The sequence below is a fragment of the Vitis vinifera genome, chromosome 19, assembly GCF_030704535.1.
Source record: "Vitis vinifera cultivar Pinot Noir 40024 chromosome 19, ASM3070453v1".
Taxonomy (NCBI): domain Eukaryota; kingdom Viridiplantae; phylum Streptophyta; class Magnoliopsida; order Vitales; family Vitaceae; genus Vitis; species Vitis vinifera.
Window position 1 is genome coordinate 23,897,209 of NC_081823.1, and position 15,640 is coordinate 23,912,848.

Sequence of the window (15,640 nt, forward strand, 5' to 3'; positions counted from 1 at the left end):
TAGGACTTTGGCATGTTCCGCAGTACAGCAGACCATTCCGTTTTCTATCATCATAACTCTTTGGGGCAGTGTATTTATCTGATAGTTTATGTGGACGACATCGTCATTACAGGCAGTGATCAAAATGGTATTCAGAAACTAAAGCAACACCTTTTCACCCACTTTCAGACTAAAGACTTGGGGAAACTCAAGTATTTCTCAGGGATTGAGATAGCTCAATCCAGTTCCGGTGTGGTTCTTTCCCAAAGGAAGTATGCTTTAGACATCTTAGAAGAAACTGGTATGTTAGATTGTAAACCGGTAGACACTCCTATGGATCCAAATGTCAAACTTATAGCAGGACAGGGGGATCCTTTAGGAGATTCTGGGAGATATCGGCAACTTGTAGGTAAACTGAACTACCTCACCATTACTCATCCAGACATTTCTTTTCCTATAAGTGTTGTTAGTCAATTCCTACAGTCACCATGTGATAGCCATTGGGATGCTGTAATCCGCATTCTTCGATATATCAAAAGCACACCAGGCCAAGGTGTGTTGTATGAGAACAGAGGTCATACCCAGGTTGTTGTAACACATATGCAGATTGGGCTGACTCACCCACAGATAGACGTTCCACTTCTGGGTATTGTGTTTTTATTGGAGGTAACCTAATATCTTAGAAGAGTAAAAAACAAGATGCAGTGGTCAGATCTAGTGTTGAAACCGAGTATTGAGCTATGGCTCTGGCAACATGTGAACTCATATGGCTAAAACATCTTCTTCGGGAGTTAAGATTTGGAAAGGATGAACAGATGAAGCTCATCTGTGACAACCAAGCCGCTTTGCATATTGCATCCAATCCAGTCTTCCATGAAAGGACCAAACACATTGAAGTTGATTGTCACTTCATTAGAGAGAAGATCGCATCAGGATGTGTGGCGACTAGTTTTGTCAATTCAAATGATCAACTAGCAGATATTTTTACTAAATCTCTGAGAGGTCCTAGAATTAAATACATTTGTAACAAGCTTGGTGCTTATAACATATATGCTCTAGCTTAAGGGGGGAGTGTTAGATAGTGTACAGTTATTTCAGTTATTTACTTTTCTTTTTCTTTCCTTATTGTATTATGGGTCCCATTAACATGTATATATATACCCAAGTCCAATGTATATTATTGACAGTTTTTCAATAACAAAAATGAGGGATTCTCCTTTTTCTCTCTTTTCACAGTTAATACTCCATTATTTCTCTTCTAGGTGAGATGAGTGTTTTAAAAGGCTATTGAAGCTCCTCCAGGCAAAACTTTGCAAATTAGCTTTGAGGCTATAGCGTTAGTATCGGAAATTTGAGGCTTAAGCCTAACCCTATTGAGATTTAAACCTTAAATACTCAAAAGGGGTTAGGGCCTTTGTGAGCTTTTTTCATATATTTTAACAGAGGTTTAATAACAATATTCAATGGTTTTAATGAGTTTTATGCTTGGGTATAGATTTTGTAAGTATTATCTCGATCTAAGGCTTTTATAAAATAAGTAGTTAGGTAGCTTCTAATTAACCCTTTACATGAAGGGGTAAAAAGAGATTGAGAAGAATAAATAAACGAGTTGTTAGCTACTGTAGTGGTTGAGCTCAATACAAAATCATTTTTTTTATTATTCATGGATAAAAGAAAAAGACCACCGCAATTCATGAATAAAGAAGAAGGATGGATGAACATTAAACACCAACAAGGAGGATAATAGAGTAATTAAATATGATTATGGTTCTAAGAAGATCCTACTAATGATAGTGAACATGGTGTTGAAGATTATTTGATGAAGCCATGGAAAAGTACTGGATTTTAGAAGAAAGAGAAACTAAATTAAAAAGTATCAACATGACAAACAATTCATTTGATTATTATGAATTTTATATCTCGATATACAATTTTCATATGATTTTATTAGTATTATATATATATATATATATTGTTTAAGTTAGATTCACTTCTTGCTCTACTTCAAGGCTTACTTCTTGCCTCATTGGGTGAGACTCCTACAAGGCTCTAGTAAGACTCTAAGCCCTTCCAATTATTTCTTCTCCATCTTCTCTTACTTTTTCCCAATGCGAAAAATTTTAATTCCTTGTTCCAGTATTTAAATTCTAAAAAGAATAAAGCTCAGCACACCTAATTTGATTATAGACAACTACCACAATATTATCCTACATCAATAATATATATGTCAGAAATTGTATCTATTTTATAATTAAAATACAATGTAAGTCGATATGTGATACAGATAGATGTACTGTTCGTTACTATGCTAATTTCATTTGCTTGTTCTTTAGCATTAATAATACCATTAACTTCTTGTTATCGTTCAGTGTCTTATCCTAGTTTGTTGTGATGGGTGGTGAAAAAACAACGATGCCATTTCAGTCATTGAAAAAAACTTCCCAGTCCACAGGGGTCCAATTGATTTACTTGGTTTCATGCCTGAGAGAAAAGAGCAGTTAGAATGTGGAGTTAATGAAAAGTATTTAATATCACACCTTTGGGCCTGCAAATCCATTGCCTCTTTCCCACCACAATACGAATCTGATTTAAGGTTGATACGCAGTTTTCTTTTGCATCGTGGTGATTCTACAAACAGAATTCCCTGACTGAGGTCAATAAAAGTAGTAATAAGGTGCATTTCTGGAACCTACAAAACCAGATGCAAAGAGGTTAGATTCTATCTTAACATATTAGTAAGGATTGATGCTTTGTCTACTAGCTGACAAAAGAAAAATGGAAACAAAAGCCCTTACCTCTAACCACCTACATGGCAACATTACTACAAAATGTATTCAAATTTACAACCAGATATAGAATGAAGATCACTCAACAAGTTAAAAGGCAGTAAAAAAACTTGTAGTTCACACGGATGTTGGTATTTAAACCATAAAAAAGTTGAACTTCTATTTATTTATTCATGTTTATTATACTGGGACACAATAAAGTTTCAGGCTGAGTCCACTTTACATGACAAATATAATGTGATGTATGATGAGTTTCAGCAAGTCCTTTGATATGAGCTAAAGCAAGACTCGTTGTCTTCATTTTAACTCTGTTGAGAGAGAGAGAAAGAAGAAAAACCTTAATTCTCATTCATGTAATGTCTACTTACAATTGAGAGATATATATATACAAGGCTAGGAGTCCTAACTACCATACATGTGACCTATATTAACAAGGAAAGATAATATACTATAAATACATTATATTCAACACTCCCCCTCAAGCTGGAGCATATACGTCATATGCACCAAGCTTGTTACAAATATATTTAATCCTAGGACCTCTGAGAGATTTAGTGAAGATGTCTGCTAGTTGATCATTTGAATTGACAAAACTTGTAGCAATACATCCTGATGCGATCTTCTCTCTAATAAAATGATAGTCAACTTCAATATGCTTGGTCCTTTCATGAAAGACTGGATTGGATGCAATATGTAATGCGGCCTGGTTATCACAGATGAGTTTCATCTGTTCATCCTTTCCAAATCTCAACTCCTGAAGAAGATGTCTCAACCATATGAGTTCACATGTTGCCAAAGCCATAGCTCGATACTCGGCTTCAGCGCTAGATCTGGCCACTACATCTTGTTTCTTACTCTTCCAAGATATTAGATTACCTCCAATAAAAACACAGTACCCTGAAGTGGAACGTCTATCTGTGGGTGAGCCAGCCCAATCTGCATCTGTGTAACCAACAACTTGAGTATGACCTCTATTCTGGTACAATACACCTTGGCCTGGTGTACTTTTGATATATCGAAGAATACGGATTACGACATCCCAATGGCTATCACATGGTGACTGTAGGAATTGACTAACAACACTCACAGGAAAAGAAATGTCTGGACGAGTAATGGTGAGATAGTTCAATTTACCTACGAGCCGTCGATATCTCCCGGGGTCTCCTAAAGGCTCCCCCTGTCCTGGTACAAGTTTGACATTCGGATCCATAGGTGTGTCTACCGGTTTACAGTCTAACATACCGGTTTCTTCCAGGATGTCTAAAGCATACTTCCTTTGGGAAAGGACCACACCAGAATTGGATTGAGCTATCTCAATTCCCAAGAAATACTTGAGTTTCCCCAAGTCTTTGGTCTGAAAGTGGGTAAAAAGATGTTGCTTTAGTTTCTGAATACCATCCTGATCACTGCCTGTAATGACGATGTCGTCCACATAAACAACCAGATAAATACACTGCCCCAAGGAGTTATGATGATAAAAAACTGAATGGTCTGCTGTACTGCGAAGCATGCCAAACTCTTGAACAACAGAACTAAAACGGCTAAACCATGCTCGAGGAGATTGTTTCAAGCCATATAGAGAACGGCGTAACCTGCACACTAAACCAGACTCCCCCTGAGCAACAAAACCAGGAGGTTGCTCCATATAAACTTCCTCGGCAAGATCACCATGAAGGAAGGCATTTTTAATATCCAACTGATAAAGAGGCCAAGAACACATAGCAGCCATGGAGAGAAGCAAGCGGACAGAAGCAATCTTGGCAACAGGTGAGAATGTGTCACCATAATCAGAACCATAAACTTGAGTATAGCCTTTAGCAACTAAGCGGGCCTTAAGGCGATCAACCTGACCATCAGGACCAACCTTAACTGCATAGACCCAACGACAACCAACTGTAGATTTACCAAAGGGTAAAACAACAAGATCCCAAGTGCCATTAGAGTGCAGAGCAGCCATTTCATCCACCATTGCCTGTCGCCAGCCTGGATGGGAAAGAGCTTCATGGGTGCTCTTTGGAAGAGAAACAGATGATATAGCAGAAACAAAAGCAGAATAGGGTGAAGATAATCGATGATAACTCAAAAAATTGTAAATAGGATGAGGATTACGAGTAGAGCGAGTACCTTTCCGAACAGCAATGGGTAAGTCATTAGGAGAAGGCAGAGCCGGGGCAGGTGAAGCCGAAGGGATAGGAAGTGAGTCAGCAGGTGCCTCAGGAAAAGGGAGAGGAGCAACGACACGAGGGCGACGATGATAAACCTGAAGTGGTCGAGGGGGCATAGCATCAGGTGGGGAGACAATGGGAATGGGCAAGACTTCAGAAACAGGAAGAGACTCAGAAGTGGTGGAAAAGAATGGTGAGTCCTCAAAGAAGGTGACATCAGCGGAGATAAAGTATCGATGAGTCTCAAGGGAATAACAACGATAACCCTTCTGAAGTCTGGAATATCCCAAGAAGAGGCACTTCATGGCTTTGGCGGAAAGCTTGTCTTGTCCAGGAGTGAGAATATGAACAAAGCAAGTACAACCAAAGACACGAGGAGGAAGGAAATAAAGTGGTTGGTCAGGGAAAAGAAGGGAGTGAGGAATCTGATCGTGTAAGACAGAGGAGGGCATACGATTAATCAAATAACAAGCGGTAAGAACAGCGTCCCCCCAAAAACGAAAAGGAACGTGACTATGGAGGAGGAGAGTACGAGTTGTCTCAACAAGATGTCGATTCTTGCGTTCAGCTACCCCATTTTGTTGAGGAGTATGAGCACAAGAAGACTGATGAAGAATCCCATGATGAGACATAAACGAAGTAAATTGGGCTGAAAAATATTCCCTGGCATTGTCACTGCGTAACACACGAATAGAAATATTGAACTGGGTTTGGATTTCAGTATAAAATTTCTGGAAAATAGAGAATAACTCAGCTCGATTTTTCATTAAAAATAACCAAGTACATCGAGAATAGTCATCAATGAAAGTGACAAAATACTGAAATCCTAAAGTAGACGCAGTTCGACAAGGACCCCAAACATCAGTGTGGACAAGCTCAAAAGGAGACTTTGCCCGATTATTCAAACGCTTTGGGAACGAGACACGAGTATGTTTCCCAAGCTGACATGACTCACACGGAAGCGACGACAAAGTGGAAAAACGAGGAACCATCTTCTGGAACTTGGAGAGACTAGGGTGGCCCAGACGATTGTGAATGAGGAGAGGAGCATCAGTGGAAATGCAAACTGCAGGAGATGAATCTGAGGTGAGGTGATAGAGGCCTTGAGACTCACGTCCTATGCCAATCGTCTTCCCCGTACTCCGGTCCTGCAAGGTCACAAATTTATCAGAAAAGGTAATAGAACAATTAAGAGTACGAGTGATTTTGCTGATGGAAATAAGATTAAAAGGACATTCAGGAGTATAAAGGACAGAAGTGAGAGGTAGAGAAGGCAGAGGAAGGGCCAAACCAATACCTTTAGCCACAGTTTGAGAACCATTAGCTAAGGTAACAGTAGGTAAATCAGAGGTAGTAGTAATAGAGGAGAAAAGATCCTTATTACCAGATAGGTGATCAGATGCTCCAGAATCTAGAATCCAGGGTCCAAGAGAAGATGTGTGGGTAAGGCAAGCAGAGGCATTACCAGGCTGGGCAACAGAGGCAATAGAAGCCTGAGATGTCTGAGATGCGGAGGAGCTCGGAGGCTGAGGCAGCGGAGAATCAGAGGACTGGGCCATATGGGCAGTGCGAGGAGGTCTTCCATGTAACTGATAGCAACGATCGCGAGTGTGACCAAGTTTATTACAATAGGTGCAATGAGGACGTTGGCCTCTACCTCGGGTACCACTGCGTCCTCCTCGAGAGGTAGTTTGAGAAACTAACACAGAAGAATCTGAAGCGCTATCAGATGGCAAAGTCTGAGTGGACGAGATACGGAGGAGGCGAGCAAACACATCATCCAAGGACGGAACTGATGAACTACCAAGAATCTGATCACGAATAGGCTCAAGATCCGGACGGAGACCAATAAGAGTAAGGACCATGAAGAACTTGTCAAGCTGTGTTTGTTGAGCCCCAACATCAGGAGTAAGAGGCATCACAGTCAAGAACTGCTCTTTAAGAGAGGCAATCTGACCAATATAAGTAGATAGATCCAAGTCCTGTTGGCTGAGATGGACAATAGCAGAAGCCACCTTATAAAGACGCTGGATATCATTCGTGTATAATCCTTTGGTCTGAGTCCAAAATTTAAAACAAGTTTTATAGGCCTGAAGATGAAGAAGAATCCGGGGATCAACCGATTGCCATAATACACTACATAACTGTGCATCTATCTTCCTCCACTGTACGCGGTCAACCTCAGGGATATCTGCCTCCTGGGTAACCAAGTGATCCTCATATCCTTGACCCATAAACCAAAGTTCAACAGAGGCAGACCAGGAAAGATAATTTTCACTGCCAACCAATTTCTCTGAGGTAATCATAGGAGATCCAGAGATAACAGAGGTAAAGATCTGATTTTTGGTGGTCATATTCACGTATTTGGATCGAAGAGAGCCCTAATACGGCTTCAGATTGCGGCGTGGCACCACCGAAAAAGGGAGACGGCCTCAGATCGCGACGTGGTACCACCAGAAAGGTAGAAGAACACTTCCCAAGGCACGTGCAGGGATTGGGGTGGAGAGAAAGTAGCCGGAACTTCGCCGGAAAGGCTGTTTGGAGGGCTGACGGAGACAAAAATCCCCAAAAGAGGTACGTGCAGGGCTCGGATGGGAGAACCAGGTAGGTAGGGATGCTGGTCGGCGGCAGACGAGGCTGGAGGAGGAGGCGCGTCGCCGGAAAAGTCCTCACGCGCCCTCACGCGCCGGCGCGTGAGATGCAGTCGCCGGCCGGAAAATGGCGCGTGGCCGGCGCGTGGATCCTCTTTTGGTGCCGGTGTCTTCACAAAAGTTGGAGATCTCCTCCAGGCGCTCCTTCTGGTATGGTCGGTGTCGGAAAAATAGGTCGCCGGAAAAGTTCGCCGGAAAGTTCGCCGGAAAATTTCGCCGGCGGTGAGTGGTTTCTAACGACGTTCCGACTGACCGGAAAGTATTGGGAGATGGGGAAGGTGACCGGAATGAAACACGGTCACCGGAAGGTTGCCCGGAGTTGATGACACGGGAAACAGGAAAGAATTAGGTTTTCTTCCCTAGCTCTGATACCATGTTGAGAGAGAGAGAAAGAAGAAAAACCTTAATTCTCATTCATGTAATGTCTACTTACAATTGAGAGATATATATATACAAGGCTAGGAGTCCTAACTACCATACATGTGACCTATATTAACAAGGAAAGATAATATACTATAAATACATTATATTTAACAAACTCAGAACAATAAATGCTAATGTGGAGAGTATCTCCTCCATTATATTATGAACCATTAACTTGCATCTCATGGCATTTTTTCTTAATTCTATGACAAACTTGTGGAGTTCTCTCTTGGATAAAACTTCTCTATCAAAAGGAAAAAAAAAATATGAACTAAAGGATTTTCAAACCAACCAAAGCATTAATGCCTTTATTAAGAGTAATCAGCCAATTGCAATGCCATTTTTGAATGATGAGGGTACAGGATAACAGAATTTACAGATCAACGAGAACTCACCACCTGATTGCATGAGTTTCCATTCAAAAACGGTGGAGACAGCCATCAAATTAAGACCATCAATGATCAGCTTCATTTTCTTACTTGTATCCTCTTGTTTTTTATCATTCATCTTTGGTGTTTTTAGGCCCGAGGCCTACTCAGGATGGGTACCGAATAAAGACTGTGTTGGCTAGAACCACATAACTTCTCCTTTTAGGGTGTTGGAAAGTGTCTGAAACTTCTATCCAGCACATACTCCTTTTGGTAAATAATATTCTATAAAATATTTCCTATATTAGTATTTCCTAAAGAAAATAGGTAGCTCATCAATTAAGAAAAGGTGTTAGGATAATCTCTACGAGTATTTTAAATCATAAGTGAAAAAAATAATGCATTTTTGATGAGCATAGAAAATCTACCACCAGGTAAATGGATATGTAAGGAAAAGTGAGAGACCCTTGGCGTAACAGAGGTTGAGTTCAAGGTATAGAAATATACTAGAAGCAGAGAAATAGATTGTTTCAAGGCTTGAGAGTTGTTTCTCTTTTTCTCTTTCCTTCATAAATTCTCCATGGTTAGCAAAATTACATTTTCTTTTTGATAACAGAGGAACATTCCATGGCGAAGCACTTTGGACTCAAACCTTAGGGTGCTGATACCTGCAACAACCAGCACCTAGTAAATTAAGGTATCATCAATGGTAGAATTTGAACCTGGGACCATGTGCTTCTTACTAGGACCGCACCTCCCAGCGTTTGCCCTGACCAACTGAGCTACCCTGGCAGACAAAAAATATTACATTAAAACCTTATATAGCTTTATGTATGAGTTTATTTTATCTTTATGCTATTACACTAGCATCTACCATTAAAGATTTCATTGGCACATTGCATGATAGCGCTCTTATTCGAGAAAGAACCTTAACTAGTTGTAGTAGACCCTAAACTTAATCATGCAGCAACTAATAGAGAAGGAACATTAACTTGTTGTGGTAGACCTTATACTCAATCATGCAATTGTCATAGAACTACAAAAGCTTAGGACCACCTAGTAAGATGCACTTGAGCACTAAGCAATGCTAAGGTAGTTGTAGATCTTGAATCGGGTTCTTATTACTACTAAAATATATAAGATATGGCTTTGGCATAGACGTTTAGCTCATTCCTCTTTTTCAATTCTAAAAAGACTCATTCCCTACTTATTTACAAATATTGATGTCAAGGATTTGCATTGTGAAAGTTGTAAACTTGCGAAACATTATCACATACCTCTTTAAATAAATACTCTAAACAATTTCCCTCCATTTAGTTTGACATATTCTAAAGCCCGAGGTCCATCTTGTGTCACCAATATTTCCAACTCATGATGGTTTATTGTACTCATCCTACTTGGGGTATATTTTAGGAAATCTAAATCTGAATTATGATGTATTTTTTTTTTCATTTTTTTCATTTCTTTCATAATCTTATCTGAAACCAATTTGGAGTTAAATTCATACTCTTAGGACAGATAACGGGAGGGAGTATTTTAACCAAGCATTGATTGATTTTCTTCAAAATGAGGGTATAATTCACTACTCACCATGTATTGACACACCTTAACAAAATGGGATTGCCGAAAGGAAAAATAGGCACTTATTAGAAGTTGTTCGTACTTTACTTTTTGAAATAAATGTTCCAAAACATATTGGGGAGAAATCATTTTGACAACCACCTACTTGATAAATAGGATGCCTATTAGGGTCCTTGACTAAAATCTCCACTCTTTATTTCCCAAATTTTAGGGATTTGGTAAATTGCCTCCAAAGATATTTGAGTGTTTATCCTATGTCCATGGCCATAGCCATTTAAGAGGGAAATTTGACCCTTGAGCAATCCATTACATCTTTTGAGGCTACTCATCCACACAAAAGGGTTACAAATGTTAGCATCTAACCACATGGAAAAAATATGCTACAAGGGACCTAACTTTTCTGGAAAACCAATTTTTTTTTATGGAAACACCTATCTTGAGGGGGAAAAAGATGATATGGAAGATAGGTCGTAAGAACTTGAACCTTTTTTTTACTCTTCTACACTAAATCAAAATGATTCCAAAGGTCCCTTTCCTCAAATAATTTTTTCCACTTCCAATAAATTTATTCAAATTTCCAATATCACTCGGAAAATCCTATAGTAGTTGAAAATGAAGCATCTTTTATAGTCAAAATGTATTCCAGGAGAAAGCAGCATGTAGTTCCTTTACAAGACCCTCTTTTTTTTTTTGGTAGACAAAATATGTATTAAGAGTGCCAAGAAGAGCGCACCAAAGTATAAAGGATGTATACAAAGTTTGCCTAGAGATGGACAAAAAATAGGGAAAGGAAAAATAAAAAACTACTCCCTCCCGTAGTAGAACCCACCCAATCAATAAAATCACAAAAGGACATAGGGCCCATGGTTATGTACAACTTGGTCCAAGAAAACAAGTTATAGAGGAACAAGTTTTTTAGTCTTAGGACAGAGAGCTCCTTGTTTTAAAATGATATTTTATTTCTCTCCTTCCAAATTGTCCAAAAAAGACACAAAGGAGCTACTCCCCACACTTTTTTCCTTTTCCTACCAACACATGGTGCATGCCAACCCAACAACGTCTCTTTGACTGAGGAAGACAATATTCAACAAATATCAGAGAGAGAACAAAAACCACCACAAAGCCCTTGCTATTCCACAATGAAGCAAGATGTGGTCAATCGACTCCTCTTGAATATGGAAAAGGAAGCATTTGTTAGCCAGGGACTATCCTCTCCTCTAGAGACAATCTAAAGTCAAAACCTTGCCCCACAAGGCCTCTCAGGTGAAAAAACTCACCTTAGATGGAACCTAAGAGTTCCAAACAACAACTTTTGGGAATGGAATAGAACACCCAGGCTCTAGGCAAGCATAAAAGGACTTCATAGAAAAGGAACCGCTCTTTGTCTCTAGCCATATGACCTTATCTTTTGCTCCCTCATTCACTGTCTTATCTTGAAGCTTAAAAAAAAAAAATGCTCCACAATAACAATTTCCTAACCGTTTAGGTTCCTAGAGAACTTAGGGGTTCAACCACCACTAAAGTTAGATTCATTCCATAGATCTGCCACCTACACCTCCTTTGAGCTAGCCAAGGCAAATAAGCAAGGGAAAGAACCACACAATGGCTCATTATCACACCATTTATCTTTCTAAAATTTGACCCTCCTTCCATTGCCCATTAAAAAAGAGACTTTAGTGTTAAACATCTCCCACAATTTCTTTATGGTTTTCCAAAGCCCAACCCCATAACTAACAATCACTTCCTTACAGCACCACCCTCTTCAACCCCAAAGGAAATCCTTTTGAATTTGTTCCAACCTCATCCTCACTTTCCTCAGCATCTGAAAAAGTGACATAAAATAGATGGGCAATAAGGTGCTATGTATCGATGTAAGTATCCCCCCTTTGGAAATATACTATCTTTTCCACATTGATAGTCTTTTACAAAACCTCTCTTCCACCCCATCCCAAACCACCAAACAATTTGAAGGGGCACCAAGTGGAAGTCCCAAATAAGTGGTTGGAAAATTTCCCACCTTACAACCTAGAACAGAAGCTAAATCTTCCAAATTTTCCACCCTCTTAATTGGAATGACCTCGCACTTGCTAAGATTTATCTTCAAGCTTGAAATGGTCTCAAACCACATAAGTAACCAACTTAAGTAATTCATGAGTGAGAGAGGCCTCATAAAAAACCAAAGTATCATTAGCAAATAACAAGTTAGAAATCTCCCAGTCCTCACCACCTCTATCACTCTCCTTAGCCCTCCTAAGTAGGCAATTGAGTGCTTTCATTGCTAGCACAAACAAATATGGTGAAAGTGGGTCCCCTTGCCTCCTTTAGTGCTTTGGAAAAAACTAGAAGGAGTGCCATTAACCAAAACCAAGAAACTTGCTATCGAAATTCATCATCCAATCCATGAGATCCATTTCTGCCCAAACCCCATAGCGTCCAAAATTGAAAGCAAGAACTCCCAATTTAAATGATCATATGCCTTCTCAATGTGAAGCTTACACAGCACCCAACACTTGTTCTTTCTCAACATATAGTCAATGACTTCATTGGCTATAAGGACATCATCTAGGATTTGCCTTCCCTCCACAAAGGCATTCTGGAACTTTGAGACCACTTTACACACCACCTTTTTCAACTTATTAGCCAACACTTTGGCTAATGACTTATACAGGCTACCTACCAAACTAATAGGCCTGAAATCTTTAAGATCATTCACTTTCCCCCCCTCCCCCTCTTTCTTTGGAACCAACACCAGAAAGGTCACATTAAGGCATCTTACAAATTTGCTTATTAATGAAAATCTTTGAAAAAACCCATCACTTCTTTAACAAAGTCCCATCTAAAATGCCAAAAGGCCATCGAGAAACCATTTGGTCCAGGTGCTTTATTCCCATTTAAATCAAAAAGGGCAACAAACACCTCTTCCTCCACAAATAGATCCTCCAGCTTTGTTGCATCTTGGACATCTAAGCTATTAAAACTCATATTCCTGATGGAAAGACGCCACTCTCCTTGTTTTGAAAGGAGGTGATGAAAGACATGAACAATCCCCTCCTTAATCCCTGCCTCCTTCGCTAAACAAACCCCATTAATTTTTAATTTGTTCCTTCTTCTATGTACATTTGCCATTGTGGAAGAAGTTGGTATTTTTATTTCCTTCCTTTAATCACACCTCCCTTGATTTCTACCTCTAGCTAGTCTCTTCCATAAGGGCTCATGTATGAAAATCCACCCTTGCTTCCTCCCTTGCAACTATCTCCCCTTGAGATAACACACCCACTATTTCTTTTGCATCCCAAAAGCCCACTTGAGAAAGAGTCAGATTCTTTTTTACTGCCACATTCCCAAACACCTCTATATTCCACCTTTTCAAATTAGCCTTCAGACTAATTTCTCAGATAAAATGAAGCTATGAGACCCTCCTAAAGCCGAACCCCACTCACCAGCTCTTTAATAAATCTTTAAAGCCTTCCTCCTTCAGTCACATATTTTCAAATCTAAAAGGGGAAGGACCTCTCTGTAAGCCATCCTCATCCAACAAGATTGGTGAATGATCTGACACAAGTCTAAGGAGTATGCTCTAGATTGCTCCACTAAAATGACTTTCCCACCTCTTGGAAACCAAAAAGCGGTCTGATCTTGACTAAGATTGGTTATTTAAGCCCTCGCTCAAAGTAAAGGACCCCCCATTCAATGGTAGATCTCTAAGCTGCAGGTCCTCAATAATTTCATAAAATCTTATCTCCAAAGACAACCTGCTGGCACCATTATATTCCCCTAGAAATCTAACTATGTTAAAATCACCTTTGATACACCACGAATTATCCTATAGCCCCTTAATGGCCCTCAGCTCTACCCACAAAACCTCTCTATCTCTCCTAAGACATGTGAAAATCCAAACAAAACCGCCATCGCAATTTTTGAAGTGGTAAGTAATTGAGTGTTCACCTATCTCCATTCCCACCAACTCCAACACCCTCAGGTCCCAAAAAATAAGGATCCCACCTGCTGCCCCCCCTGAGTTCGCTGCACCCCATTCTGAAAGTCTGCTTGCTCCTAAGCTATGCGTTAGACCAATTGATATAACTTGGGCTTTTGTTTTCTGTAAGCATACCAGGTCTACCTTCTGTGTTTTAATTAAAGACTTTATGCATACCAGGTCTACCCTTCGCGTTTCAATAAAAGACTTTATAACCATTCTTTTAGAACCCCTCTTACATTCCAAGATAAGATTCTTAACTTCATTTATCACCCGAAGGATTAACCCAAACTTCTGCCCCTTCCTCCCTTTAAACCAGCTCCATTGTAGTTTACTAACCACTCCAACTTCTTAAGCCCTCTCCTAAAATGTGACGATCCCATTTTGCATCTTCTCCTACTGTACATGCATCCCTCTTTTTCCTTACTCTAATCTTGTTGAGAAGTGTTAAGATCTCATCCTCAAACCACTCTGTTCTCAAAACCTAAGAAATTGCCAAACTCAGCCTATTGTCAAAGAACCAAGTTTTCGACTAACCCTCTTCCCTCTTACAACTGGCCACAAACCCCCCTTTCCCTTAACTTTTTCCCGCCTCCTCCGGTACTATCTCTTTTCCCTTACTGATCAGAAATACCACTGCACTTCCATTGGACAAAATCATTGTCAACGGGTTAGAATCCACAACAAAGGAACCCTCTCCAGTCCCCCAAATCAGTAGACTTTGATTCTATGAGTCTAACTCATTGAGCCCGGAATCTCACCCATGCTCAAAGGAAAGAGAAGAAAAAGAAGAAGCCCCCACCCCCATAGAAGAAAAAGGGAAAGTATCAGCACCCAGAAATCAGGTTGCTTCCTCCAAGAGTGCTTCATTGGTGAGGAAGGAACAAAGTGTCAACAAAGACTGACTCTCCTTCAAGAGAGGAGAAGCTCTCACCATCATCAGAGGGAAAAACCATAGCATCTAACTCCAAAGAAGCCCTAAGCCCCTTTAAAAGGCCCAATGAGCCTTCACCGCAACAGTCCACTTGGTCCACACTGCCCTAGCTCAAAATAGAAGGCCCAAAGGTTGAAGGAGAAGCCTCTTTCTCCACTGGGCCTGATTGCCACTGGACCTCTTTACTGGAGCTCCCTTTCAAAACACGGGCCTCTTTCACACCCTTAAGGCCCAAAACGTTACAGCCACTAGGCACCTTACATCGTCAGCCCTTGCAAAAGGATGAAGACCATGGGATGCAAATGGATTTATACCATTAAGTACAACATTGATGGCTCAATGGAAAAATACAAATAAAGACTTGTGACAAAAGGGTACACACAAACTTATGGTGTTGATTATCAAGACTCTTTTGCCTCTATAACTAATATGAACGCTATTTGGATTTTATTGTCTTTAACAGCAGATCTAAATTAGCCATTGCAATAATTTGATGTGAAGAACATATTCCTCCATGAAGACTTGGAAGAGGATGTATATATAGCTGTTCCACCTAGTTTTTCTCATAGAAAATGGTGTGACAAAGTGTGCAGGTTGAAGAAAACTCTGTATGGGCTTAAACAATCCCTAAGGGCCTGGTTTGGAAAGTTTACCAAGTCCTTGATGAGAAGAGGCTATAAACAAAGTCAAAGTAACCACACTTTATTTATCAATCATTCTATTCTTCGAAAGGTATCTGCCCTAATTGTGTATGTAGATGATATTGCAACCAATGAA

General features: G+C 40.0%; 1 protein-coding gene across 8 annotated transcripts in view; it reads right to left on the reverse strand.

The window, feature by feature from the left end:
• LOC100247369 (molybdenum cofactor sulfurase) overlaps positions 1-15,640 on the reverse strand; it is a 121,374-nt gene that overhangs the window by 15,604 nt on the left and 90,130 nt on the right. For 4 of the 8 annotated variants that reach the window (XR_009465334.1, XM_059735667.1, XM_010646611.3 and 1 more), the window contains one exon: positions 2,517-2,668. Coding sequence is in view for 7 of the 8 variants with exons in the window: in XM_059735667.1 (XP_059591650.1) it covers positions 2,517-2,668 (152 nt within the window). In the remaining variant the exon portion in view is untranslated. Of the gene's footprint in view, positions 1-2,516; positions 2,669-8,982; positions 9,041-9,077; positions 9,160-15,640 lie in introns of those variants that run through there. The other 4 variants (XM_010646613.3, XM_059735669.1, XM_010646614.3 and 1 more) reach the window with 4 other exon arrangements.